This window comes from Siniperca chuatsi, linkage group LG9 (assembly GCF_020085105.1).
Source record: "Siniperca chuatsi isolate FFG_IHB_CAS linkage group LG9, ASM2008510v1, whole genome shotgun sequence".
In the NCBI taxonomy this organism is placed as follows: domain Eukaryota; kingdom Metazoa; phylum Chordata; class Actinopteri; order Centrarchiformes; family Sinipercidae; genus Siniperca; species Siniperca chuatsi.
The window spans coordinates 22110866-22137825 of NC_058050.1; the positions used below are offsets into that span (position 1 = coordinate 22110866).

The 26960-nt window shown below is 40.0% G+C and overlaps 1 protein-coding gene across 1 annotated transcript; it reads left to right on the forward strand.

The window, feature by feature from the left end:
- Positions 1-6769: 6769 nt before the first annotated feature.
- Positions 6770-24996, forward strand: has2 (hyaluronan synthase 2). The gene is made up of 4 exons (XM_044208595.1): positions 6770-7552; positions 17650-18276; positions 21082-21183; positions 21321-24996. Exons 2-4 carry the CDS (start codon positions 17650-17652, stop codon positions 22248-22250), a joined length of 1659 nt encoding a protein of 552 aa, XP_044064530.1. The 5' UTR covers positions 6770-7552; the 3' UTR covers positions 22251-24996.
- Positions 24997-26960: the final 1964 nt, after the last annotated feature.

The window sequence follows — 26960 nt, forward strand, 5'->3', positions numbered from 1 at the left end:
CAATTTTACATACTCCATGTCTGATAAGGGCTTTAATAACACTGTTAATCTGAGCTGATTAACAGTTAAATTAACTGAAATTAACAGTGAAATGTGCACTCAACTCTGCCTGTCACAAGGCATTTTATACATTTGAGTACCTTTTGGCTTGTAACATTATAATCTCTCTGTGCTGCCATGTTGCAGACATATGGAGCTGTTGTTAAATGCTGCTCATTGTCCTATGAGGGGGGGATGATGATTGAATACATGTCAGCTGTAATTCTCAAAGGTTGTGGCCCTGAGGTCTGTGTGACCTTAAATAACACCAAGCAGAGGCTGAGACGTCAGATTGAGGAGGGACAGGGGCCACTGGAGGAGAGGAGAGGGGGGTGGGGGTGGCAAGATATAGAAACAGTATGGGGAAAGAAAGAAAGAAGGAAGGAAGGAGGGGCAGAGCGAGAGACAGACAGAGGGAAGTAAATGGAGAGAGTTATCCTTTAAAACCTTTGAATTACTCCTCTAATTCTGCACGGTGGTCTGGTCTTAGGAATCACCATGGTAACAATACCACAACAAGATGGGTGGAGTATCCCAGTCCAGACCCCACTCTTTCTGCCTCTCAACACACACACACAGTCTCTCCTGCGCTGAGGCATTCATGTCCTACCACAACTCTCTAATGACTACACACACTCACTCTGAGCAAATCAACACAAGTACCATACTGATTGATTCAATCTTCTGCTCTTCCTCTCTTTTTTCCTAAAACTTATGTCCCTCTCTCTTGCTTAGTCTCTTTTGTTCTGTGAAAGTGCTGAGCTGATGTTTGTGTGTGTTTCATGTTCTTATATCCCAGTGGGGACTTTAACCTGAATCCACACTAACCCATCGGGACTTTTTGAGGGTTAAGACTTGGTTTTAGGGTACAGATTACAGTTAGGTTAAGGTTAGCGTGAGGGTAAGGGTTAAGGTTAGGCATTTAGTTGTGATGGTTAAGGTTAGGGTAAGGGGCTAGGGAATGTCAATGACTGTTGGGGATAGTGAAACAAATGTGTGTGTGTGTGTATGTATGTGTGTCTGATTATAGGTTCCATCCACAGACGATAGCAGCTGACCAGGTTATCGTGGCATTAGTGGAAACTCTGAGCCAACACTCAGAGGAAAGAGGGAGAGATGCTTTCCTCTTAGGGTTCAAAGGTCATTTCTCTCCATTACCAACATTGCTCCACCTCAATTGACTGTTTGTGTGGAGGTTGCAGAAAGCATCTTTACTCTTCTATTGCTTTACATGCTAAAATGAAGAAAACAAGAATAGAGAATAAGTCTAATCATTTTTAGACTTTAGCAACTACAAATGAGTCAGAATTGCACAATTTTAAAAGGAATGACATTGAGAGTACCACATTAAAATATAAATTTGATGACTTTTGACACATAATTTTTATGTATGCTTTATGTTAAATGTTTGACTTCATCAAAGAGTGTGAAAACATTTCATGTAAACGTGCAAAAATAGACAAAAATCATTTCAGTTCAATTTAGCTATATCAGCTGGACAATGATACTGGAGTTCAGGGGAGTTGCTTCTTAATGAGTGCATGTAGCAGTGCAGTTCAATTAAAATTTCAAACAAAATAAGACACTCCATTCTCTCAGTAACATTATAACTTACCTTCCCCCCTTGGGAAGGTCCCCCTGTTTCATAACTGAATATGGGACTATTCTGTGCATTCTGTATTTGTGTTCACTGTAACAGAGCGGTGATTGCAGTGAGCAGATGGTTTGTGACAAGAGTTGACTTTATAAGATATGCGTTACTAAAAGAAAAAAGATACTTTTTTTCAACTTGCTTCCTGTCACTAGTCACTGCTTGACTTTTGCCCTTCGTAAATATTATTCCTTCCTTATGACTGATTGATTCCCCATTTTCCTAAATTTGGGAAAATCACAGCTTGACATACAGCCCTCCAGAGAGACGTGAGGAAATCATAGACTGCAGGTTGCAACGTATTTAAGAGCAGAGACACGTGGTATCACTTGGACCTAAACTCCTGGAGTAACACTTAAGTCAGGGAGTAGAGGGGAAGGGAACCCAACATAGAATGCTCTGTGTGTGTATTGGATATTTATATGACTTTGTCACGCCCGGCTCAATCCATTTCATGTGTGTATGTGTGTGTGTCTGTGCTTTTGTCTCTGTCTCTGACATAATCCCACCAGTCACAAGACCCAATGTCAACATCCAATCAGCGTTCTGTTTTTAGTGGTTTTCTGATTGAGCTGTCTAGAAACACTTCACACCCTAAAACCACGCCTTGAGACGCTGCTGATTTGCGACTGCGGTTAAACTACACTGAGCTCTGATTTATTACACCCAACCATTCTACACTCAATCAAACTTTCAGCTTCTTTAAGGCCCATCCCTTGGACATTGAGTCTTTTTTTAATATCTGACCCAGTTTAAACCCATGCATATTGAGTGCACTTTTAATACCAGAAAGCTATGATTTTTTAACACAAAAGCTGATATATGCCTCCTAAAATTAATCCAATAATGTAATTTGTTATGTGTTTACAACAAGCACACTGTGAAACTGTATATAAGCAACAAAAAAATAAAATCTGGTGGATAAACACGATGGAGAATGATGGCTCTATTTACATTGCAAATTTACTTTTTGCTGTTCTAAAAGCACAGGAAACATTTGGGAATGCTGGAGACTCAAATCAGTGTCCAGTCTTTGACCATCCTACAAATCCAAAAATAATAACATAACAGAAAATGATAAGAGGAGAGAATTGTAGACCAGTGATTCCCAACCAGGGGTTGTTGTACTCTAGGGGGTTGCCAGGGGGTACTTGGAAAGATGACAGAGTAGCTCAACTAGTTTTAAAAAATTTAAATTATGATTTGATTAATAGTATCAATATAGAGTCAGCTGTAACATCCTGTGTTGCAGTGGACATGACAAGTAGTGCAAATGAGAACAAAAGTCTGAACAGTTAACTAAAAGAAATGAACAGTTGAAATAGTTAGCTAAAAGTAAAGATGAAATGCCCAGCTTCTGCCACTCTAAGTGTTATTAGTACAAATGCTAATTTGACTTACCTAGACATTGCCAGTTCAATTGTATGAAAAAAGTTGGAACATTATCCACTTTTATATAGTTAAAAGTGTTACATAACATCCAGTTCAAAATCACATTTGGAACATGACAGGTGGTGCCAATGAAGGGGTACTTTAGTTCATCTGACAGGGCTATGGGGGTATATCAGCAAAAAAGGTTGAGAAACACTGTTGTAGATTATGTTGGTTGATTGAAACACTGCGTGACCAAAGGGGTGATGAGAGATGATCCGTATGGTCTTGGGTTTGAAGAACTTCACTTCAAAGAGGTCACTGGAAGATGAGTAAACAGTACACACAAAAGCACACATACACAATATTTAAGGTAAGAAGAACTAGAGAAGACAGCTAGCTACAGTGTTTTCAGCACCATTACACACCTACAACCTTTCATCCTCACACCTGAAGCTAAAACAGTGCAATGGTGGCGACACTGATAAAGACAGCTGAAAGTGATAGAACTTGAAACTTATTAACACAGTTTTACTGATTAAAACAGTTAGGGTGAACAAGCTTTGATACTGTTTTAAAAATTGTAATGTATTTTCTATAATCTGAGCTTGGGGAGCACCGTCTTCTGCTTTTGCACAGTTCTCATCGATGACACCTTTGTTCTGGACAGACCATCGGACTTTCCCAGGATTTTGGACTGTTTAAATGCTTTTTATCCACAACTCAGGTTCACAAATGACTCTTGCTAGTACTGACAATATTATTTTTTTTAGACCTTACCTTGAATTATAATAATAAGAGCTCCATGTTCAGAAAGATGACCCACCCACTTGTGATCCCATCTCTTGTAAATATGGATCCATCTACTATTTACTGGAAAAAATTGGAGAACAAATCCTAGCAAGATCTCTATAAAAAATTTTGAAAGAATTGAATTAAAGAGGTGAAGTTCATAACAATATGGGGCTGCAAGAAGACTTTATATTTCATATCCACTAAAGATCCTGCACCTTAAGTATTTAAAATTTCAGTTGTATATAATTTCAAATGCCCTGGTTGTAAGGCTGATTATAGGTAAACTAAGTTGTTTACATGATGTTGAGAGCACTGGATGTTGAGCTTCATATTGATGATATCTGTTGATGTTCTGTCTAATAAGCAGTGTAGGCCTGTGACATCATCAGCCTAATTAATGCAGCTGAGCAATCAGCTGGCACACCTGGTATTCATTAGCTGTTGTTTCCTAACACCTTTACCTTTAACAATGCCCTTTTTTTGAGTAACTCTACTCTTCTATATATGTTTTTGGACTGTGTGTTTGGTATTAGGTGCAGCAATAGATATTAATCGTTTTCAACAAGAGAATGACAGCTTTACCATCCCTGGGAAAGCACCATCCATTGCGTGTGCAGATCCGGCATGACAAAACCAGACCTGAATTTTCTCTGCTGCATTAGAAGGTTAAATTCTTTGCTCAAAAAACTACTGACAGCAGTTCACATGGGAAGAGCATCACATATTCAATCCTGCCCCAGCTGATCCAGGGATTTGAATCAGCCATATTACATTTTGCTCATAATGTTGCTCCTCTAATGTTTAAACTACACTTTGGTTGAGGGGTGGTTGTGTCAGTGTGGGGGATTTGTGTTCAATCTCAGGCTGCTATACTGGGTAGGCCAAAAGTAAAACAAATCTCAGATTGACATTGTGACATGTTCTGTGAATATAGGCCCACAGCTAACTATACCTCCCAGGATAATTGCTCAATATATTCCCCAATGCTCTGCTGCTGTTTCCTGCCTGTAGAGTCTCACAGTAGTGGACATAGAACATATAGAAGTTGTGTATTTCCATATGGACATTCTGACAATACAATAGGTGTGTGGTGCAGTCTGTTGATTTTGATGGAAATGTAATTGACAACACTTTTCAGTCTTAGCTCACAGTGTATGATGGACATTGTTAAATACTGGAATTGACAGCAACATGGCATCCAGAGCACAACTTTTCTTCAGTGGTCACCATGTTCACATGTTACCATTTACTCCCATCAGCCCTTGCTGTTTTCTGAGTGAAATGCCCTGTTGATACTCAAACAAGCAGGAAAGGAAATGTCCCAAATCATTTGACTCAAGAAGATGCACTCATGCTTGACTAAAATGCAACTTACAATCCTCCAAGTAGAAATAAAACTACTTCTGCTACTTGGACAAAGATGCAACAAAATGCGTACTTTGCCATGGATGCTATTTAAACTACAGTGAAATAACATACATAAGAAAAAATGACGAATGATGAATTTAAAATGTTCATAAAAGTGTCATGATGTCAGTGACATTGCTGTTCTATACTGTGTTAACTCTCTCTTCCAGGAAGCCTTTAGGTCTGCATGTGATAGTGTATTTCCTTGTTTAAATAAATACTTGAGTAAATTAAGCTTATACAAAAGTAAAAGAGTAGAGTACGCATTTGGCTCCAAACAATATATGGCCCCTCTGACTATAATGTCGCCCACTGACTTTCCAAAGTAGCAAAGTTTGAGTTTGACTGATTACTATGCACCTTACTACTGAAATGAACAGCAAAACAAACTGAAGTTAGACACATTCATTATTCTGAGGGACTTTAAAGTTCTACTTAGTGATATTTATGATACAAAAATTTCTCTTGTAAAAGAGATTTGATCTCAATAAGGATTCCTGAATAAATAAAGTTTAAGCATTATTAATTTACTTCATGCTTGTATACATTAACAGATTTCTACCAAAATAAAGATGAGAGAGTAAAAATCCTTCAAAGACCATCCAGAAATGAACACAATCTATTGTATCACCACCGACATATTGTAATAACCATGTATCTCCAAAATGCCAACTTTTCATGAACTAAGGGAATCAGCCCCCTTTTCAGCTTTGCGAGAATGCATTTTCAGATATTCAGAAGAAATTTTTTTGCAGCCCATGAAGCAACATTTGTTCATCCTGGTTATCTAAATGATTCAAAATCACAAAATTTGGAGATAAATGGTTTTCACTGGGCATAGCAATATGCAACCCCTTTTTTCCTAACTTTAGAGTTTTCCAGGAATAATGGAAGAGTTCCTGAAGATGATGGCAAACACTTTTTGAGTCATGGTGATAGGAATAACATGAGTCATGATTTTGGTTGGATATTACCTTTATATCGCCTTCCAGAGGAGCTACTGCGTGTTTCAGACCCCTGACTCTCTGTTCTGTATTACACAGCACTGCCTGCTGGTCAAAGTTGGGAACTGCGCTCTAGTGAATCAATGAAATTCCATAACATCCAAACTCCAGTTTACACGTGCTAGAGCACTTCTCATACAGATGACTTTGGATTATTATACTGCTTCCAGCTGTTCTCTTAATGTGTAACTTCTCATTGGATGACTTTCCTGATCATATGCATCATTTTCAGTGTCAGGCAATATACACTGGCTCAATCTACAGCTCAGTACTGAACTTTGAGCTCTGCCAGTTTTCACACTATAGGGGTAATTAAAGACAAAAGTTGTAGGTTTAACTGCCTCTCAGAAACATGCCATAATCCTCAGGTTTGAATGGGGCCATGGACAGCCAATGTAAGTGACTCTCTCTATCTCTCTTTTTTTTCCCCTCCCCGTCTGTGCTGTCTCTACCTCAGGAGTTTGGATGAGGGAGTCTCTCTCTCTCTCTTCTCCTCTACGTCGCTCCTCCTTATACCCCCGAAACCTTATTAAAACAACACGCCAATCTGTTGTAGCCCGGTAAAAGGGGTTTGGGAGACACAGCAGCCATAAAGGAGGCTCCACACACAGCCGTCTGGAAGGCATTAGACAACAGCAGCAGAGATACTTTTGGCCACTTCATGGCTCTGTGTAACCTGGATGCTTGGGGAAACTATAGAAATACTTACCTACATGCCCCTCAAGAGAGCAAAATACAAATTATCTGACTTAATGTTTAATTGTTAGAGTCATTGCTGGAAGCTTTTTTTCTTCTGTGTCAATATGAATGACGCAGCCAAAGTTGATGGCTTTTTTGTAACTTTTAAAAACTTTTAAAATACGAATGAAACTGTCAGAAGTTGATGGAGAAAAATATTTATCATTTTTGCATAGTGTACTTTTTATTTATACTTTTTTATATGAATGACGCCAAAGATGACTGATATGATGTTTGTGTTTGTACACCAAAGATGCATGCGGTGCATAGTTAATGACTGCAGACAGACTGTTAAAAACTAGAGAAGACAAGCAGTCGTGAATATTTTTGAGTATCCAGCTGAGCAAACTTAGAGGAACGTGCCTGAATCTTATTTTATTTTCTTATTAATGAGGATCATTTTCAGCGGATTCATGAGCCTCATTACTACACAAGTGTCCTTTGAAACTTTGTCGAGACTTTTTCTCCCTGTGGAACGGTACCAGAGCCGCCGGAGTTGACCGCATCCTTGCTCAAGGACGAACGAGAGGACAACAGCCGCTTTAAGGTAGGTGGCCAGTGATCATTTGGTTTGGTGACCATGCAGAATGCTGACAGACAGTGATAGATGTTCCATCAGAAGCCAGTCATACTTGCATAAATGGTTTGGAGATAATTCACTCCGTTAAAATGATTCTTTTGGACATGTTGATGCCCTAAACTCTAATTTCAATACATCTAAAAAATATATATGAGGTTTCTTTCATAATTTTAAATAATAAGGAGGTTATCAAATATTTAAACTCAAAAAGGGAGTGATGCTTTATGTTGGGGGCCATGCCAGCTGTCACTAGTGTAGTTTTTTTCCCTCTTCCTGCGCCAGTTAACGGGTCGTGCGTAAAACCGCATCGCTGGAAGGTTTTCTTTTCCCTCCACAGATGTTAGCTACTGTATTTAAAATGTTATTACATTAAAACTAAGAAAATATGTGTCTCAAAAGTTTAATTTGTCCTAACTGGCACGAACATCTGCATTCCTCCTTGTTCAGCAGTGCCAGCTGTGGACATGTGAGAAACATATCCGCCCAGATTAATCTTCTAATCATAGCCTATAAAACTACACACAGTCTTTGCTGAGCCAGTTATCATACCCTGAGAATAAACTAAATTGATGACGTCGCAAGCCGTACGTCATTCTTTGAGGTTTGTGAGCCAATGAAAAGGCTGGATTTGGACACGTTCAGCGTGCCTCGTGGTCGAAGCGCGTAATTTGATGCCTAATGTGAAAGACCGCTATTTGCGCACATGTGAATACTGAATAGGTTACCCCTTCAGTTTTAGACAAAAAATTTGTAAATGATGATGATAATGTACTCTGAGTGGCTGGGTAGTGGTGGCAGACATTTACCTTGCTGAAATGTTCAGCAGGTCATCCAGCCCCTCCCAGCTTCAGACCGATTTTGTGCTTGAGATCAGAAATGTATAGATGCATGCAAACATGACCGGAAGCTCATGTAGGTGGCACTATAACTTTCCCACACTGCCAATACACACTAATACACAAACGCAAGTGAACATCTGTCACACCCCTTTGGCATACTCTCCATCTGCCAACTCTGACCTCTCAGTGTGCAGATGCCACTGTTGGTTCATATAAAACCCACACAAGGAATACCCATCTGTGAGTTGGATGTCTAAGCATTCCTGACATATATCTATAATGTACAGTACAGTTTCTATCCTACACATGGAATCTACTTCGTACTGACCAGGGCCATCTTCTCATGATGCATTTTAATGATCACACAGTGTAAGCTGGAACCTCGGTGATATCCACCTGTAAAGAGTGATGCAGCATTTATTCCACTGTCAGTGTTAATGTATATCATGTAGGGACTTAAACTTGCTGGCTTCCTAAACAGTATCTCATATATAGATTACAGTTTATCCATCACATCTTTATCTTGGTATACTGATGTAGAAACAGCAGTAAAGTCCCACTTTTTTATGTTAGCTGCTCTTCTGCATCACTATTAATTTACCTACAAGTGCATTGTTTAGAAATATGCCCAGTATTAATGTATCTCTGGAGAAATGTTTACAGTAGCTACCACACTAATCAGTATCCCACATCTTACTTAGTTCCATATGTAGATTTTGAAATTATAGTTTCAGGACATAAGCTCTTTGTATAACCAGTGCATCCATGTGTGGCCCTTCTGTCAATGCACAGATGTATCCAGACTAATACCAACATACTGTCCCTAATCTCAGCCCTCGAGGGAGTTCCTCTGCTGAGCGTGGGGCTCAGTGTGCTACAGTGAGGAAGGCAATCCATCTCTGGTGGCTGTTAGTGAAAGCATTAAACACTAAAACAAAGACTTAATTCTTATGCGCAGCAATGTGGGTAGTCCATGAAGGTGACAGTTGCCTACTGTAGCTGGTGATGTCAAAAAAAAAAAGAAAAGTAACTTTATTTGCACTCTTCATTGGGTGACACAGCCATACAGTTTATTGCAGGCTCATCATTGCTACAGGATGTTCTTCTACACAGTGCACAGAGCAGTTTACTACTTAACAGAAGAAGACATTCCATGGCTGGTCTCCATTAGAGCTCACAACAAGTCCCATGTGCCATTACTGTTCACAGCAAGGGTCCTTCAGTCTATAGGGCCTTGGGGCTGGCAAGGTATAACTACTGAAGTTAGGAAAGAGAGTGCATATGTGCAGCCCCTGCCAAAACACAACACCAACACCACCTACCTCATCTATTCTGCATTAATGCCACACTTTTTTCCAGGTTCCCTTGGTACAGTAGCAGTGAAGCGGCACTACGGCCAGCCAGTAAAAGTGAAAATTTGGATGTCAGTGAGGATCTGAGTTAGATTCCCACTACTTCATACTGCGTCACAGAGTCTCACAGGGAGGGCTGATGCCAATGCTATAGATCCAAGAGTTACAGTATACCATAAAGTAACCCAGGAGCTACATAAAGTAAGCTGTGTTTGAGTAGCTGCACAGCAGATATTATTGGCTCCTGGATATTTTCATTTTTGATGTTAGTGATGATATTACTAATCTTGTGGAAAAGCTCAGTCACATCCTTTCTTTCTTCCCTGATGCCTCCAATTATATTTTCATTCATCCATTCAGGCTGCTTATGGGTTTCTGTCTCTTATGCTATCTCTTAGCTGTAATTAACTGTGATAATACAGAGGGCTAGAATAGAATTTTCTACCATGTAGGGAGAAAGCCAAGTTATTTTAGAGTACTGTTGATAACTGTCTGTAGTCAGATAAGGGAAAGTGTTGGATCAGTGGATGACAGGGACAGGCTGGATTCCTGAAAGGATAAAGAATTTTAAAGTTTTGTGGCAGATATTTCATGGCCCTTAGAAGTAGGAGAAACCAAACATCCCTTTTGCTGTCATTGTGAAAACGCAGCAGAGGAAAGAAAACCAACAAATAATCAGACAGGGGAGTGGCTGTAGAGGGAGGCATCTTGACTGAGCTGCATCTGCAATTTGGCTGAAAATCTTGAAGCCTGCCACAGTGGCGTAAGTCCAGTGCCTCAGCTGACAGTGAACTGAGCCAATTCCACCACCAGTCTCTTCCCCCCTTCTCCTTCTGGTGTCTGCCATCTCTCCCTCTCTCACTAACTCACTTCCTTCCATCTCACTAACTCACTTCCTTACGACCCACTTTCTTTCTTTTCTTGCTGAGAAAGACAGTCTCTTTTTCTGCTTCTCTTCCTCTCTCAATCTTCCTCTAACACCCTCTCTGTAGTACGGTTGCATTGCTTCCTTATGCTCATTCATAAAAACGAAAGCTAGGGATGAGTCAAAGGGAGAAGGCTTGCCAAAATACCAAACAGCGTAGTTTGTCTTCAAAATTGAGAATGGATTTACTGCAGTGTTTTATTAAATGTTGAATTGCAGCTTCACTGCCCATCTTCACTTTAAATTGAATAAAACTAAAATGATGCAACCCCAACTCTTGTGGTAAAATACTGAGATGATGCACAATGAAGAAACCGATGTGGAATAATACAAACCACTCTCCTAGGATGTTGTAACCTTTGTGCCTTTGCCAGTTAGAACCTTATGACACCTGATTCTAATAGCTTACAGAAGGTGAGGAAATAGAGTGACAGTGGAGGATGGAGGAAAAGGAGAATGTAAAAGTCAACTCCCTTTTAATGTTGTAACTTTGTACCTTTGCCAGTTGTGGCCCTCTCCACCTGATTCCAATCATGTGCAGCGTAGCGCAGGGGGCGGTGTTACTGTTTAGTTCTGGTTCTTATAATGACAACGCTCCCACAACGACAGCATACTGTGACTACATGGGGGGTTTATGAGAGGAAGGAGGAAGAGGAGGAGTGAGGATTGTCAGAGACTTGCGGTGCCTTTGAAAACTCCCATGACCTTTCAGTTCAATTAAGAGTGTACAGTTTCATTCATACTATAGCAAATTGTCTAAAAGAGTACAGCATCCATATAACTGCAGCAATATAATTTATATCCATATATTAAATATACTGTGTATATATTTCATTGTAACATTCTAATAGTGCACTCACATTATCTTTTGAGACTCATCTCACTAAGATTTGATTATTTTTCATAAATCATAAATGAAAAGAACAAATTTCTATCATGCTCAAGAAAGTAGGCAGGAAGTAGCGAGCCAGCCGTGAGCGTGTCGAGTGTGTCTCGCCCAAGTCAGCAGCCAACTCTGAAGTCTTTCCCAGCCGCTCCCTCTTCTCTGCCTTGTCGTCTGCTCAGGATCATGTGAGCCTTTCCTGCATCCTGCTACAGCCGCCATGAGGGCTATCTCCACATGTAATGCTTCTTAAATACATCCTGGCCTTTTCCAGCCCTGGCCAGCTCATACACACGCACACATACACACACACACACACACACACACACACACACACACACACACACACACACACACACACACACACACACACACACACACACACACACACCATCACCATTACCATGTTCATTGCCAGACTATGTATCGCTCCATTTTTGCCTGTGTGCGTTTTCTGTTGGCAGAACATCATACCTTTGAGATTTCAAAGGTGTGTATGATTTCAGCAGGTCTGGTTTTCCAGTACTGACTTGGTGATAACATAGACTAACGTAGACCAATATTTCTTCAATGGATCAACACTGAAAGGCTTTTAGCAAACCATAAATAGCATTAATATATCTTCATTAGCCTGTATTTGTTGTAGATTTATAGAGATAATGGCATTGTCATAAACGTGCCCTCCGCTACAGATGTGAACTGGCTCTTCAGAGCAACATTAAAGATTTGTGAATAAGACTCATCTGGCCAGAGCCACTGATTTGTGAATGTTAAACTTCCAGCCAGTGACTGCTGAGTCACGATAAAATAAAGATGTAAGCTTTATGTTATCTCAGCTCCACGCAGACCAGCAAACTGTCTTTTTTGGCTCTGCTTCAGATTTATACTGCCTGTACAGAGCATACAGTAATGACACACACAGAAATTCACATACACTTACGGTACTTAATAAAGACACACACACACACACACACACACACACACACACACACACACACAGTCTGGCGAGCCTTCTTATATTTTATTTTCCATCACATGCCTTGGAACTGGGACTCTGCTGACAGGGATTCCACTGCTCTCCTGTGAGTTTAGTCAAACCATCTCTTCCTCTCTGCAGTGCACATACCCTCACACACAGCTCTTCCTGTGTGCAAGTATGCACACTGACTAAACACACACACCATATACATTATGCTTAGCTCACATATTTGCACATGCACGCATGGCCAGTGTTCAGCAGCAACAGCGAGACTGCATTCCCAATTACCCAGACAAGCCACATATATAACTGACAGATATCCACTGTTACATAACATACGTAAGAGTTATTACAGCATGTGGTGGGTCTACTGATTATACTAAATCACATATTTTACTTACCTAAATGAGTCACAAATGAGTAATATTTCCATTAGTTCCCCATGTAACAGGAACATTTATATGCTTAGTCTGAGACTCTAATTCAATGTCAGACCTTTGACAGACACAATTATACATGAAAAAACAATCATAATTCTAAAAAGCAAATATGCATAGCTGGTATACTACTCTTTTCAGCAGTAATAGCTTTTTGTATTTGGGATAGATGTTTTTCCAAAGATGAAAAAGATAGTGCCACCACAAACCTAAGTGGAGGGGTTTTTGTCCATGCATTATGCATTATTAGGCATGCTAGCGGCATGGATGGCAATGTCATTCTCTCGGTTGCACAGTCCACCACTTTGGTCCATATCTCAACAACTATTGGATGGATTGCCATGAAATTTTGTACAGCCATTCATGTTCCCCAGAAGATGTAACTGGCTGGACTTTGGTGATCCCCTAACTTTACCTCTAGCATCACCAGTAGGTCAACATTTTCATTTATCCAGTAAAATATCTTGACATTTACTGGATGGATTGGTCCAAAATGTTGTACACACATTCAAGGTTCCCAGACAATGAATCATCCTGACTTTGGAGGTCCCCTGACATCTCTTCTAACACCACCATGAGGTTCACATTTATGGTCATCCCATCAGGATGGATTATAATACTTTTGGCGATCCCTTAACTTTTCATCGAACAGCATCATCAGGTCAAATTTCCAATTTGTCCAATACAAATACAAAACTGACATTCCCATCAGCCTCACCTGTACTTTGTGTTTAGTGCTAATTATCAAATGTTAATGCATGCTAACATGCTAAACTAAGATGGTGAACATAGTATAAACATTGTACCTGCTAAACATCAGCAAGTTAGCATTGTCATTGTGAGCATGTTAGCATTCTGACATTAGCATTTAGTCTAAAGCATCACTGTGCCTAAGTACAGCCTCATAGAGCCCATAGCATGGCTGTAGATTCTTAGTCTTGTTTGTCAGTAACCACACAAGTCATTGCCAGTTATCCCTTACATATTGGACAGATGTTAAACATAAATGCACAAATGTTTAAATTATGTATATGTATAATGTATGTATAAATATGTTGTACAGATGGTAACATAACATCATTTAGTTCAACAATGCACTGTGCATAACAGTACACAATGTACAGTTAATGATTTTTCAGTATGAAAGGTATGTGTAGGTCTATTCATATCTAACAGGGTTATAAGCTCAGATCATACAGCTGAAATGAATGAAACAGATCACATTGAGTGATTTTTATGTACCCCAGAGATGTCCTACTCCACAGTGATACAGCAACAGTGGTAGTTACTGTTGGAGGGTTCAGTGCCTTGCTCTATGGTGCCTGGGCACTTACATATTTTCCCAACTAGTCCAGGTATTCAAACTAGTTACCTTTACCACAGTGAACACTGTCCTAACTTCAAGGCTGTTGCCACTCCTGACACATCCATCCATGAACCTGTGTATTGTTTTGACTGTTAAATCTCAGACTGTAATGTTATTTCAAACAGAGCAAAATGGAGTTTTTACCAGAGAACAGAGCGAGACAACTCATTCATTCATCTCTCTGCTAACCCACCATCTATTCTCCATCCATGCAAGACTTGATATTATTGTAATATTATCTCTGAGACAGTGCCAGTGGGAGTTTTACTCAAGAGACTGTCAATGATGTCAGAGTAAGACTGCTAATGCATCCAACCCAAGGTCACCACAGAGTTGGACACACACACACACACACACAAAGGCTAGGAGATAGTGGCGGGGTTGTATCACTTACATGTGCCAAGATACAAAAACAAACAGTAAGCTGGGGTGATATCATCCATATGTGCTAATGACACCTTCAACTCATACACACTCGTCATATACCGACATACGTAGATACACGTACAAACTGCTTCAAAGTGACAACATCCACATGTGTCGATGACACCTTCACTGTCACAGATACTCCTCTGATGGAGCCAAGTTTGGATGACCATCATGACTGATTTCAAGTCTGCAGTTAATCGTCCTGCAGTCTGAACTAATTATTAGCATTGGATTACACGCCCATAAGGGTTTATGAGATGCTATGAAGAACAAAGCATCCTAACAAGTGGCAATATCTGAGCAGTGCTTTTTTGCACAATCACTTGACATCACAAAACTGACAGCTTTGACGGCATTCAGTTGGTCTGCAATGAGAAAAGAGCAAAAGCTTTATGTCTGTAGATCATCGTATCTGCAGTGGTTTCCTCCAAGTTCTCCGATTTCCTCCTGCAGCCCAAAGACATGCAGGTTAGATAAAATGGAAACTGTAAATTCCCAGTAGGTGTGAATGTGTCTGTCTGCATTAGCCCTGTCATGCCCTGGTCATATCAAAAGATTTGTGATGACTTCTTATATATACATATATTTTGATGGCACATTTATGGTGAAACATGGTTTCTCCTAAGCAGTGGCTGAGTTCATTCAAAGTTGATGTAGGGAGACGGGGTGAAAGAGTTTGTTCTGCACTACCTTATATAGTTGTAAAACATTATACATACATTCACTCACACACATATGGTGCACAAACCATAAAAATGTGTATTTTTACAGACACACACTCCCCTCTCTCTCTCTCTGCAACGGTGTATTAAGCTTTTATATGTGCATTTGTGTGAGTGTGTGTGTGTGTGTGTGTGTGTGTGTGTATAGTGTGTGTGTGTCAGGGGTCTTGTAAATGAGCGGCTGACGTTAAGAGCCTTGCCACGTGCCAGGGGAGGCCTGCTGCACTGGTTGTGGCCTTCTCATCCAATGATCAAATGAACAAGGCATTATGTCTGAGCCAAGGGGTGTGTGTTCCTATAACTCTCTCTTAGCTTAGCCTCTCTCCCTGCTTCTACTACTCTCTCAGTGTCTATTGCATTGTTTTTCTCTTGCATTTTTTCTATATAGCAGCCTGTCTAGCAGTATGTCTACTTCTCTGCTCACTATTAGCTTTTACCCACTTTCCTTTCCTCCCTTTTGTTCTCTCTGGCTCTGCCCCCTCCCCCCCTTCTCCCCCAACTGTCTTTATCATTGTTTCTTTTTTTCTCTCTGCGTCTCCCTCCATCCATCTGTCTTGTGTGTTTAGGTGTGGTGTGACAAACTCTTGCCAAATCACAAACACTGCTGGGCTTTGTGTACTCTTCTTTTGATGACTTTATTTCTTGTCCTGATTTACATGTATCGCTTGTCTTCAATAAACTTACATGTATAAGTTACGTGTAATGATATATGATGATGAAATATGTCATAATATGAATTGTTTGTAAGGCTCACCAAATGTGCAATAAATGGCACAAATGCAACTCAAAATGTGAAAATGATGTCCCATAGGTGAGCGCCCCACCGATTTAGTGACCAGAGAAGCATACTTTGGCCTTCATAATGTCAAACTCCCATCAATCTTTCCTCCATTCTATGCAAAAAAGCATGTTCTTAATCTTAATTCATCTTTAAAGCAATATAATGTCAAACCCTTCCACTCTTCACTGTATATCTTTATCTTTGTATCTATTTAATCCTAGACATGATTTTCTCGTTGTACTTTCTATGGGGAGTCAGAGAGCAGAAGAAGCACACGTGCAGCATTAAAAAATCTAAAAAGCTCTTGTCTTCTTCTTCCCATGGAGATATAAACAGATGACATCACAGGGTGGTCCGCCCTGCCTTGAGCTGAGCTGAGCCACGCTGAATGGGTCTCCGTTTGTCTGCCAAACAGATGGCGGTAGCAACATAATGAGGGCTGGAAACAAACTTCAGGATTTTGAGCAGAAGATTTTGTGTAGCAGGGCTCAGATTCATAAGACTAGAGTTAAGACACAAAAGCAGGAGATGTTCTTCACTGGTTCCCACATAAAAACACACAGAATAATCTTTCATGGTCTACATCAGAGTTCCTTATATGAAATACTTGCCTGAAAATGTTTTTGAACCCCTTTTTACAATACAGAAGAAAAAAAGAAATCATAATAGCTTCTCCCAGACATTAAAAGACCACTTGGAGCTTGGATGTTTGGCAAGGGCAGCCAGCTTGTTGGTTAATTAGGTCAAGAAATCTTGTAATGTGCGCCCACCCACACTAAAGGAGAGTTGGAACAATCGGCTACTCACAACTGTCTGACATTTAGACAGGGATTTGGGGGAGGGGTAGAGGAAGGAGAGGGAGATGGAGGGAGTAAAAAAAGTTGGAGAAACTTTAACTGCCTTCTCTTCCTGGGTTTGTTGCAATAAAACAAGATTGTTTGTGTCATAGAAGAGTATGCTGAAAAGCTGTGACTAAGCATTTTTCATGTGTGGTATCTTATTAAAGCTTAATAAATTAAATGGTATTAAAGTCAGTGTTTTCTATGTATGCTGCGTGTTATTGTATGTCTGTAATTCCAAATTACGTTATACATGTGAATATAAATGTTTTTCTTTTTCATTTTCCCTCTCCAAATCATTGCACTGTCAATTGCATTGTCATCTGATGTGACTGACTTTCTCCTTGTTGTTTAGTATATTTAAAAGGAAGTAAAAATTAGCATAATGTAAGGCTAAGGTTTCTATGACTTCATCCCATAGCATTAGGCTTAATTCATGAATACACTAAAATCCTGTAATTTTTGTACTACATTGACTAAATGTAACCCTTTTCTCCACATTCTGTCCCTAGATGAGGTGTCACAGAGTCTTCACCTACCTGCGGATATTTGGGACCACCATGTTCGGTGTGTCCCTCCTGGTGGGCATCTCTACGGCCTACATCATGGGCTACCAGTTCTTCACCACAGCTCGCAATCACCTATCCTTCGGCCTGTATGGCGCCATCTTGGTCATCCACCTCATTATCCAGAGCATGTTTGCGCTCTTAGAACACCGAAACATGCGGCGATCCTTAGAGACGCCTATCAAACTGAATAAATCCTTGGCATTGTGCATTGCAGCGTATCAAGAAGACCCAAACTACCTGAGGAAATGCCTGGTGTCTGTGAAGAGGCTGACGTACCCAGGGATAAAAGTGATCATGGTGATCGACGGGAACTCGGATGATGACTTGTACATGATGGACATTTTTAAAGAGATCATGGGATGGGAGAAATCGGCCACATACGTGTGGAAGAGTAATTATCACAACAGAGGGCCCGAGGAGACGGATGAGAGCTACGCTGAGAGCCTTCAGCATATCTCCAGGCTGGTGCTGAACAACAAGTGTGTGTGCATCATGCAGAAGTGGGGAGGGAAGAGAGAGGTCATGTACACACCCTTCAAAGCACTGGGGAGGAGTGTGGACTATGTGCAGGTAAATCAGTTAAACTAGAAATTGATGTGGGCAAAATGGGCAAAAAAAGTGGATAAGAGAGACAAAAAGAAGGTTAGGATCGAGGAGTGTCAGTGGTGCAAATTAGACACCATTATATAACAGTTAAAATATTTAGTGGTATGTGCCTCTGTGTATATCTTTGTAGATGCACACACACAGGTAAGACAAGGACAGTTGACATCAGTGTAAGCTGAAGATAGAGGGAAAGGGAAGAGAAAGAGAGGGCTGGAGAGGGGGGTGGGGCTCTGCCAAGCCAAATATGGGGTCCACAAAGAGTCTTTTGTGTTGCTTTTAGACGGACGGTGGCTGTGTGCATCATGTTGTGAAGTGTAGCATGAAGAAGGGAAGCAGTAGCTGATGTCTAAGTGTAATAACAGATCTGTTTCAAAGAGCTGAGTGTTACATCATCTACATGAGTGGTATGCAGAGTCAGGCCCCAAAACTGTGTCAAAGAAAGGTGCAATTTGGTATTTGTTTACTGGCAAATAAATCTCAAACAGCTTAAAGTTTAACTTGAATAAGACAGATGTACATTTCTGTAGGGCTAAAAGCTATATGAGATTTAGTGAAATACTGTTGTGAAATCAGTTAAACAATAATAATCTCAGTGTATGTAAATGACACTTAAATTATATCTCTGGAAAAGCCAGTTCCCAAGGGTGTTTGGCTGGCTAATATAGTCTAATAATGCTAACATTGTGTGATGGTGTGGCTTAAAATATAAACAGGAGCTAAAAACAGTAACCACAGTGTCAAGCTTGGTAACACAAAAGCTGATGAAGTACCAGGAAACCTGTTTTTATCCTGTAGGCAGTAGATGTTGAGAAATATGGGCTGTTGTGGAGACAGATAGTATGGCCATGAACCAAGAGCATAGTTCTTTTCCCAAAGTGAATCTATGTAACTTTTGAAGGAAGAAATAATACATTGTACCCACCACAAATAAAAAGTTGAAGTCAGACCCACCTTTGCTCAATTCAATACTTTTTTTGGGTTTTGCAGCTACAGCCTTATTTAGTCTGGTATGACCACTATCTCACAGCAGCTAATGTTAGCAAACTCTAGATAGACATTTCAGTCATTCTGCTGACTTTTTGACTCTTCTCTACTTGTGCTACTGTTACACAACATTTTAGCATTTAGCAGTATTGTGTAAATGACTCCATACCTTTTCCTGAAATCTACTTGGTTGTGCTAAATAGTGCCGTTAATTGCACTTTCCAATTACATGTTTTTCTTTCTATGAATGAATGAATGATTGTGTTAAACTACAGGGAATAATGTCTGAAAGTAAAATTGCACCAAGAGATTGTTTTCATTGCAAGACGTTTACTGCAAGACTATTTAGCTGAGATAGGTCCAATAAATTAGGAGGTCTTGTAATAATGTCACAATCCTCCTTTGGTGAAAAAAAATACACGGATTAGCTCCAAACTTAATGTGTGTTTCTCCCTTTTACACCTTCATAATTCTTTAGCACTGTGAACAATTTCACATCAGCTGAGTCCCATTAAAGTTCAGCATGTACTGCACTATTGTTTTATTGGATGACATTTAGATTATTTCAGGAAGCAAGAGTTTCTCTGTGTTGTTACCTGACATAGGTCACCAGGCCATGGCCAACTCCTAAATGAATAGTCTAGGTTAATGTACCCTACGACATTGTAATGTATGTACATTTTTAGTGGGTTTACAATTCAACGTATCTGTTGTAAAGTGCATTGGATTATTCTCTGTGGGCTTTGTTGTGGGATGGAACACTTGCTGGTAAAAACAAGAGCTACATTAATTTTAGGTTTAGGATTACATGTCACACTCTAAAAATAGAGAGCTTCCTAATTTAAAAAATCCCTTGGCTATAGACTTGTGCACAAGTCGTTTCCAGCACTAATTTGACTGTATTTGTCAAGGTTTCCTTATTAGTCAAACATTCAACACAAGTGTCATCACGTCATATTTGTTTTGTAATATTCAGCTAGTGGTGTTACAAAAAGACATCTTGAGCAATGAGTAAAGCTGAACAGAAACCTCATTACTGTAATGATATTAGAATGATTTTAATGAGTTTGAATGACAAAAAAGGAGACTTTGAGGTTTAAAACTCTTTGATATGATGCTGTCTAACACCTGCCGGCTACAGCCTGCCAAAAACCTTGTTTAACAGAGATTTCAAAACAACTTACTGCAACACTGCCAGTAATCATGCTAGTGCCCTTCAACATGTAAGGAAAAGAGGGACATGCCTTTTTACTATAATCAGACTCTGCCTGCAACAGATGTGTTTTGTTAATAGGGATTGGGCTCTAGGTTTGTTTTCATCACCTGATTTTGTTAGGGAGGAAAATTACCATTTATAGAAGAAAATGGAGAGAGCTAAAAAAGAGCATCAGAAAGATAGTGGGTGATTAAGTTTAAAGCTGTTGCAGGGGATTATCCACTGGCCATATTGTTAATCAGACCATTCAAATTTTATATTGGATGCATGATTAACTTTCACTTGTTCCACACATTTTATTTATCTTGTTTTGAACCACCCAATACATCCCAAAAGAAAGAGTGAAAAAAGACAGGTTGCGGACAAGTCAGTTTTACATCTACAGCCCAGTCACAAATTTGCCTCAAGGAGCTTCACAATCTCTACAGCATACGACGGCCTCTGTCCTTAGACCCTCGATTCGGATAAGGACAGCTCCCAAGCTGTGTGTCTTTTTACATGACAGTAACAGATGACCTTTGGCCTGAAAACACAGGTAGCTCACTGTTTATTTTGTTGGTTTTACTCAGGTGTGTGACTCTGACACTATGTTGGACCCAGCATCATCGGTGGAGATGGTGAAGGTTCTAGAAGAAGACCCTATGGTGGGAGGCGTTGGAGGAGATGTACAGGTTAGTTACAAAACCAAGAATATTTTCTTGTTCCTTGAAGGTGACAAATTTTACAAATTGAGCATTTCACATCAATAACATTTATCTGTCTTGTTAAACCTCCAACTTTTTCTTTTTGCTTATCAATTCCTCCCTAGATCCTAAACAAATACGAGTCGTGGATCTCCTTCCTGAGCAGTGTGCGGTACTGGATGGCCTTCAACATTGAGCGGGCTTGCCAGTCCTACTTTGGTTGCGTGCAGTGCATCAGTGGGCCTTTAGGAATGTACCGGAACTCCCTCCTGCGCGAGTTCCTTGAAGACTGGTACAATCAGACTTTCATGGGATCCCACTGCAGTTTTGGGGATGACCGTCATCTCACAAACAGAGTTCTAAGCCTCGGGTATGCCACCAAATATACTGCACGATCAAAGTGCCTCACTGAGACGCCGATTACATACCTGCGGTGGCTCAATCAACAAACTCGATGGAGTAAGTCATATTTCAGAGAATGGCTTTATAACTCTATGTGGTTCCACAAACACCATCTATGGATGACTTATGAGGCTGTGATCACAGGCTTCTTCCCGTTTTTCCTCATCGCCACTGCGATCCAACTCTTCTACCAAGGAAGGCTCTGGAATATTCTGTTGTTTCTACTCATTGTGCAGGCAGTGGCACTGATCAAGTCGTCATTTGCCAGCTGCCTCAGAGGTAACATTGTCATGGTGTTCATGTCATTCTACTCTGTACTGTACATGTCAAGCCTGTTGCCAGCCAAAATGTTTGCAATAGCAACAATCAACAAGTCTGGATGGGGGACATCTGGGAGGAAAACAATAGTGGTGAACTTCATTGGTCTGATTCCTATATCAGTTTGGTTCACCATACTCTTCATTGGGATTATCTACACAATAATCCTGCAGACTAGAAAACCCTTTCCTGAATCAGAAAAGATTGTTCTGATCATAGGGGCAGTTGTGTATGCCAGTTACTGGGTCATGCTGTTGACGTTGTATGCAGTACTCATAAATAAGTGTGGGAAGAGAAAGAAGGAAACACACTATGATATGGTGCTGGATGTATGATTTACAGACTGCAGTCATCATTTACCACTGAACTCTCTTTTTGGGTTGCTTTCACTCACACCATGTTGTTATACACATGTTTCTCAGATGCAGAGCAGCTCTGGAGGCAAACTGGTTGAGTTCAACCAAAATGGAGTTTTTTCAGACTTGAATGGCAAAAACATACAGGATAAATGGCAGTGGCTGATTTTTTATTTATTTGTTGTTCATTCATGACCATAGCATTCACCATCTTGGAACATTAGCATGCTAGCTAGTTAGCTTACCTAGAGTTCTTTAATCTAACATGTTTAGCTGAAGATCAGCTTCTGTAAGAAAACTAGCTAATCTTGATAACTCAGTATGGAAAGATGAAATATATTGCAGTTGGCAGCAAGAGTGCTAGGCTTTGTAATATTAGCTACCTCTTACCCATGTCATTTTCACTGGGCTTCAGTTTAACATTTGCAACTTAACCAAAGAAAATGTGGATTTTTATCTCCACCCATTGGGGTTTAACTTGACCAGTAAGAATATTTTACTACCAGAGCATCATTGTGTCTCCAAGAAATGTTTGTACACTCTAACTAGAAACAAATCTACATATTGCCCCCACCAAAGGGAAGCCAAAAACCCATCACCACATAGCTTCGAGTTGAAGTCAAACTGAAACTACCAGCACCCTGCCCTGCAAGGCTGTCTCCACTGTCAAATGACTGAAGTTGAACGTTGTTATGGGGGCAATGCATTGATGTACCTTTCCAGAGTTTTTAAATCTCTTTTAGGAAGAGCTACAGAATCAATTTAAAAAGAGCAAAAGTGTGCAGATAGGGCTTTAAAATGGAGAGCTGCTCTCTTTCTTTTATTGCACTCATGTCATATGGGAAAGATGCTTCCTAGTAGCCTTCACACATTATAAATGTATTTATAATGCATTTTGTATCACTTAAGTCAATTCATAATTGCAACTCCTAAATTGCAATGGCAATGCACAGCTGTTGGATGCAGGTTGTGTTTGTGCTTGACATTACAATTCTTGATTTGCTGTTTAAAATTAATCTAAACACATCACTGTGGTGCATGTATGTTGAAAGTGAAAAGGTGCAAGATCCATAGAAATATCCAGTCATGCCACTTACAAGTCTTGTTTTTCCTATATGACGTGAATGCAGTATTTTTCTTAACGTTTACAAAGTGAAGAATCTCAAACTGATCACTGATTGGTAGATATAAACTCCACCAGATCAGGTGACCAGGTGAACATGTGACCAGACGAGAGACGGTGTATCATTGCTGCTGTGACTGTTTTATTTTTACAGAAACAATTTCTTTTGTTTTTCTTTTTTATATGAATGAAGGGTGTATGCTGCAAAATGATTTTAACACTATTATTGTTAATGTATTTCTTTCTACCAAGTTGAATGATAACCACCAAGTAGACACGATGGACAGTCTCCAATCCAAAGTGATTTTTGCCTCAATGTGCCCTTGCTCTCTTCCTTTCTTCACATACTGTATTGAGGGTAATGTGGCTACATCTCTCTGCTTCCTTGCATTGTGTTAAACGGCCTGCAATGGAGCAGATGCGAGAACAAAACATTGATGTACCAATTGGGAGAGAAATACTACCTGATAACAGGAATGTGAATAAGGGCACTTGATGGAAGGTATCAGCATTTTGGAATGAAACAAGTCCAGTGTTTGCTATAGACGACCAGGAGCAGACATGAGTTTAATTCTTATGCACTTTTATGTCTCTCCCGTTGTCCAGCTTGACGTAATCAAGATGAAATACCTCAGTGGTTCTCTTTGCATTGCATCAAAGTGTCAGGATGCTGTTCAAAGACTGATGCATTCTGAAGGTCTCAAGTAATTTATAATATGTTTGTGATATTAAATATAAAAGTGTCCTTTTATACGCAGTTATTAAGTCAAAGCTGGATTTCTCTGCCTTGTCGGCCCTTTGCTGTAGCCATTTACTTACTGTTACTTTGTATTTCAATGCATTTTATATATATATATATATATATATATACATTTCTGTTCTATTTTTGCTTAGCTACCAAAGATTCTTTATTTTCACTCATGTTTTTATAAGAAAAATGGGAAAATGTGTTGTGCTTTCAACTGTTCTGACAATGACTTGTATATCTGACCAAACAATGTGAAATTATGAGCTGGGGGTTTTGTCTGCAATAACAACAATAAAAATGCAATTTGTAGGGATAAGTTATTGATTTCAAGAGATGTGACGAACCTGTGTTTTGTACATTGTACGTAGATAGAAAACCAGCATATTTATGTTTATAGGATTCTGTACTTAGTAAGATGTCCTCTGGTATACATGTAAAACCCCTAAGGTTCCATATGTCTACACTGCAAAAACAATGAATACATTTAGAAATCATTTTTAATATATAAAACATGTGAACATAATTGCTAGACTTCAAAGTTTTTGCAGTGCTGAAACTACATGGACAACTAGAATGAACAATAAAGCCAAAGCAGACTGAAAACTTTCGTCCAAAACATTTGCACAAAAATGTAATTATCTGCAAATTATGTGTTATAAAGGTGCCTTACTGAGCAATAACAAAAGAAAAACTGAGTGACATTTTTATACAATTTTAAGGAGGTATTCTGAGGTTTAATGAATGAGACCAACAATTGATTCATGAGGTTGTTTTCATGCCAAACTAGTCATGGGCAGTGTTATCGTAAAGCACTTTTTGTGTTTTGTGCCAAATAAAAACAACTATTGTTTTAATTTGCTGGTGTTGGAGTTTTTATTTATTTTCTAAATTGATCTATTTGATGGAATTGTGGTTGTAACATACATCTTCGGATGCACTGAGACACATTATCAGTGATGTCACCTGGGGTCATTGGATGTTATGGGTCTTGAAGGGCAGCAATCACCACACTGTTAAACACTTGTTACGGTGCTCAGAAAAAATTAACCAGTTTCAGGTTATAAGTGAACCAAACCTATAGCTATTTGTGTAGCTAGAAAGTAGTAAAACTCAAATTAATAAAGATTTTCCATATGCACTTTTGTCTTCCCATCCCCATCTTTAACTAACCATTTGGATTTGAAAGAAGCCACTCTTCTTCTGTTGCACTTCTTGTCCAAGTCAACTTCTCAGTAAACCAACAAAATGCATAATACCAACATTCAACACCAACATTATTTTTTGATCACTCCATTTGAATCAGTACAGACAGTCATGGGGTCTCTACGCAGTAAGCGATTTGTTAATTTTTAACAGGGGGGATGGCCCAATGGTAGCTACCATTGGGCCATGGTAGCTCATGTTCAATCTTCCCACCAAAACCATCAAAACCAGTATGTCTCATGTTATGAGAATGTGGTGATTATTAAAAGCGGCAATGTGAAGCAACTACGAGACAAAGTACAAAGCATCTTTTGAGCAGGTTAACAAGGGAGATGGATTTTGGTCATTTTGATGAGGGAGATGGCATCCCCCCTCGCCCCCCCTCAAAACACCTACTGTCTCTGTGTATATCAGCTCTGAATTTCTCACCATTTACAAGTAAACCTAAACCTATAATATTCAATCTATGATTTAACTATCCAGAGTTATATTTAGACCAAACTTTCTCAACCACTGGGTCTTCAAGTTGAAGCTAGTGGCGAGGTAAATAGTTTTTTAGTAAAGTAGAATATTAATGTATATCCAGCTACTTGCGGCTAAAGCTCCTGCCTCCCAATAAGGAGATCGTGGGTTCGTGGGATCGTTTCCCGGACCAGACCAACATCACACAATCTCTCTGGGTGGAGTCTGCATGTCCTCCCCGTGTTACCGTGGGTTCTCTCCGGGTTCTCCGGCTTCCTCCCACCGTCCAAAGACATGCATGTGTAGGTTAATTGATAACTCTAAATTGCCCGTATTGAATGAATGTGAGAGTGAATGGTGTTCTGTCCTTGTCTGTGTCTGTGTTAGCCCTGCGACGAGTTGGCCACTGTCCAGGGTGTACCCTGCCTAAGGCCCAAAGTCACTGGGATAGGCTCCAGTCACCCGCGACCCCTAACGGGACCAAGCGGTAGAAAATGGATGGATGGATGGATCCAGCTACTTGCTAGCAAGACGTGTGGCACAGACCAAGAAAGCCTTCACAATAGCGGAGGAATTGGTGCTGCCAGCCGCTGCGGGTATGTGCTGCGAGATGATTGGGAAGGCTGCTGCAAAGAAACTGTTGACAAACCCACTGTCAAACGACACTGTGAGTCTACGAATTTCAGAAATGGCCTCGGACATACAGACCCAAGTTGTGGAAAGAATAAAAGGTAGCCCATTTTTTTCTTTACAAATGGATGAGTCCATGGACGTCAGCAATACCGCATTACTGCTGGTTTTTGTTCGTTATCGTTGGGACAGTAGTCTGTATGAAGACATGCTTTTCTGTGAAGAACCACCAACACAAACTACGGGTCGCAAATTTTTTCGTTTCCTGGATGAGTACTTCTAGAACTGCGTTGGCGTCTTCAGTGACGGTGCAGTGTGGATGGCTGGGAGACATGTTTGTGTCATCGTGCAGATACTCGATCGGGCAACCAAGGCTAAATGGACACTCTGTTTTCTCCATCGTGAAAGCCTTGCATCGAAAAGAATGTCACCGGAGTTCCATGAAGTGATGTATGTGGTCATGAAAACTGTCAACTTCATTAAAAAGAATGCCATGAACTCAAGATATTTTTCTCAGTTGTGT

Coding starts and splice junctions, on each gene's coding strand:
- has2 (XM_044208595.1), top strand. CDS start 17,650: ATGAGGTGTCACAGAGTCTTCACCTACCTGCGGATATTTGGGACCACC. Junction 18,277..21,081: donor GGAGTGTGGACTATGTGCAG/GTAAATCAGTTA, acceptor GGTTTTACTCAG/GTGTGTGACTCTGACACTAT. Junction 21,184..21,320: donor GCGTTGGAGGAGATGTACAG/GTTAGTTACAAA, acceptor ATTCCTCCCTAG/ATCCTAAACAAATACGAGTC.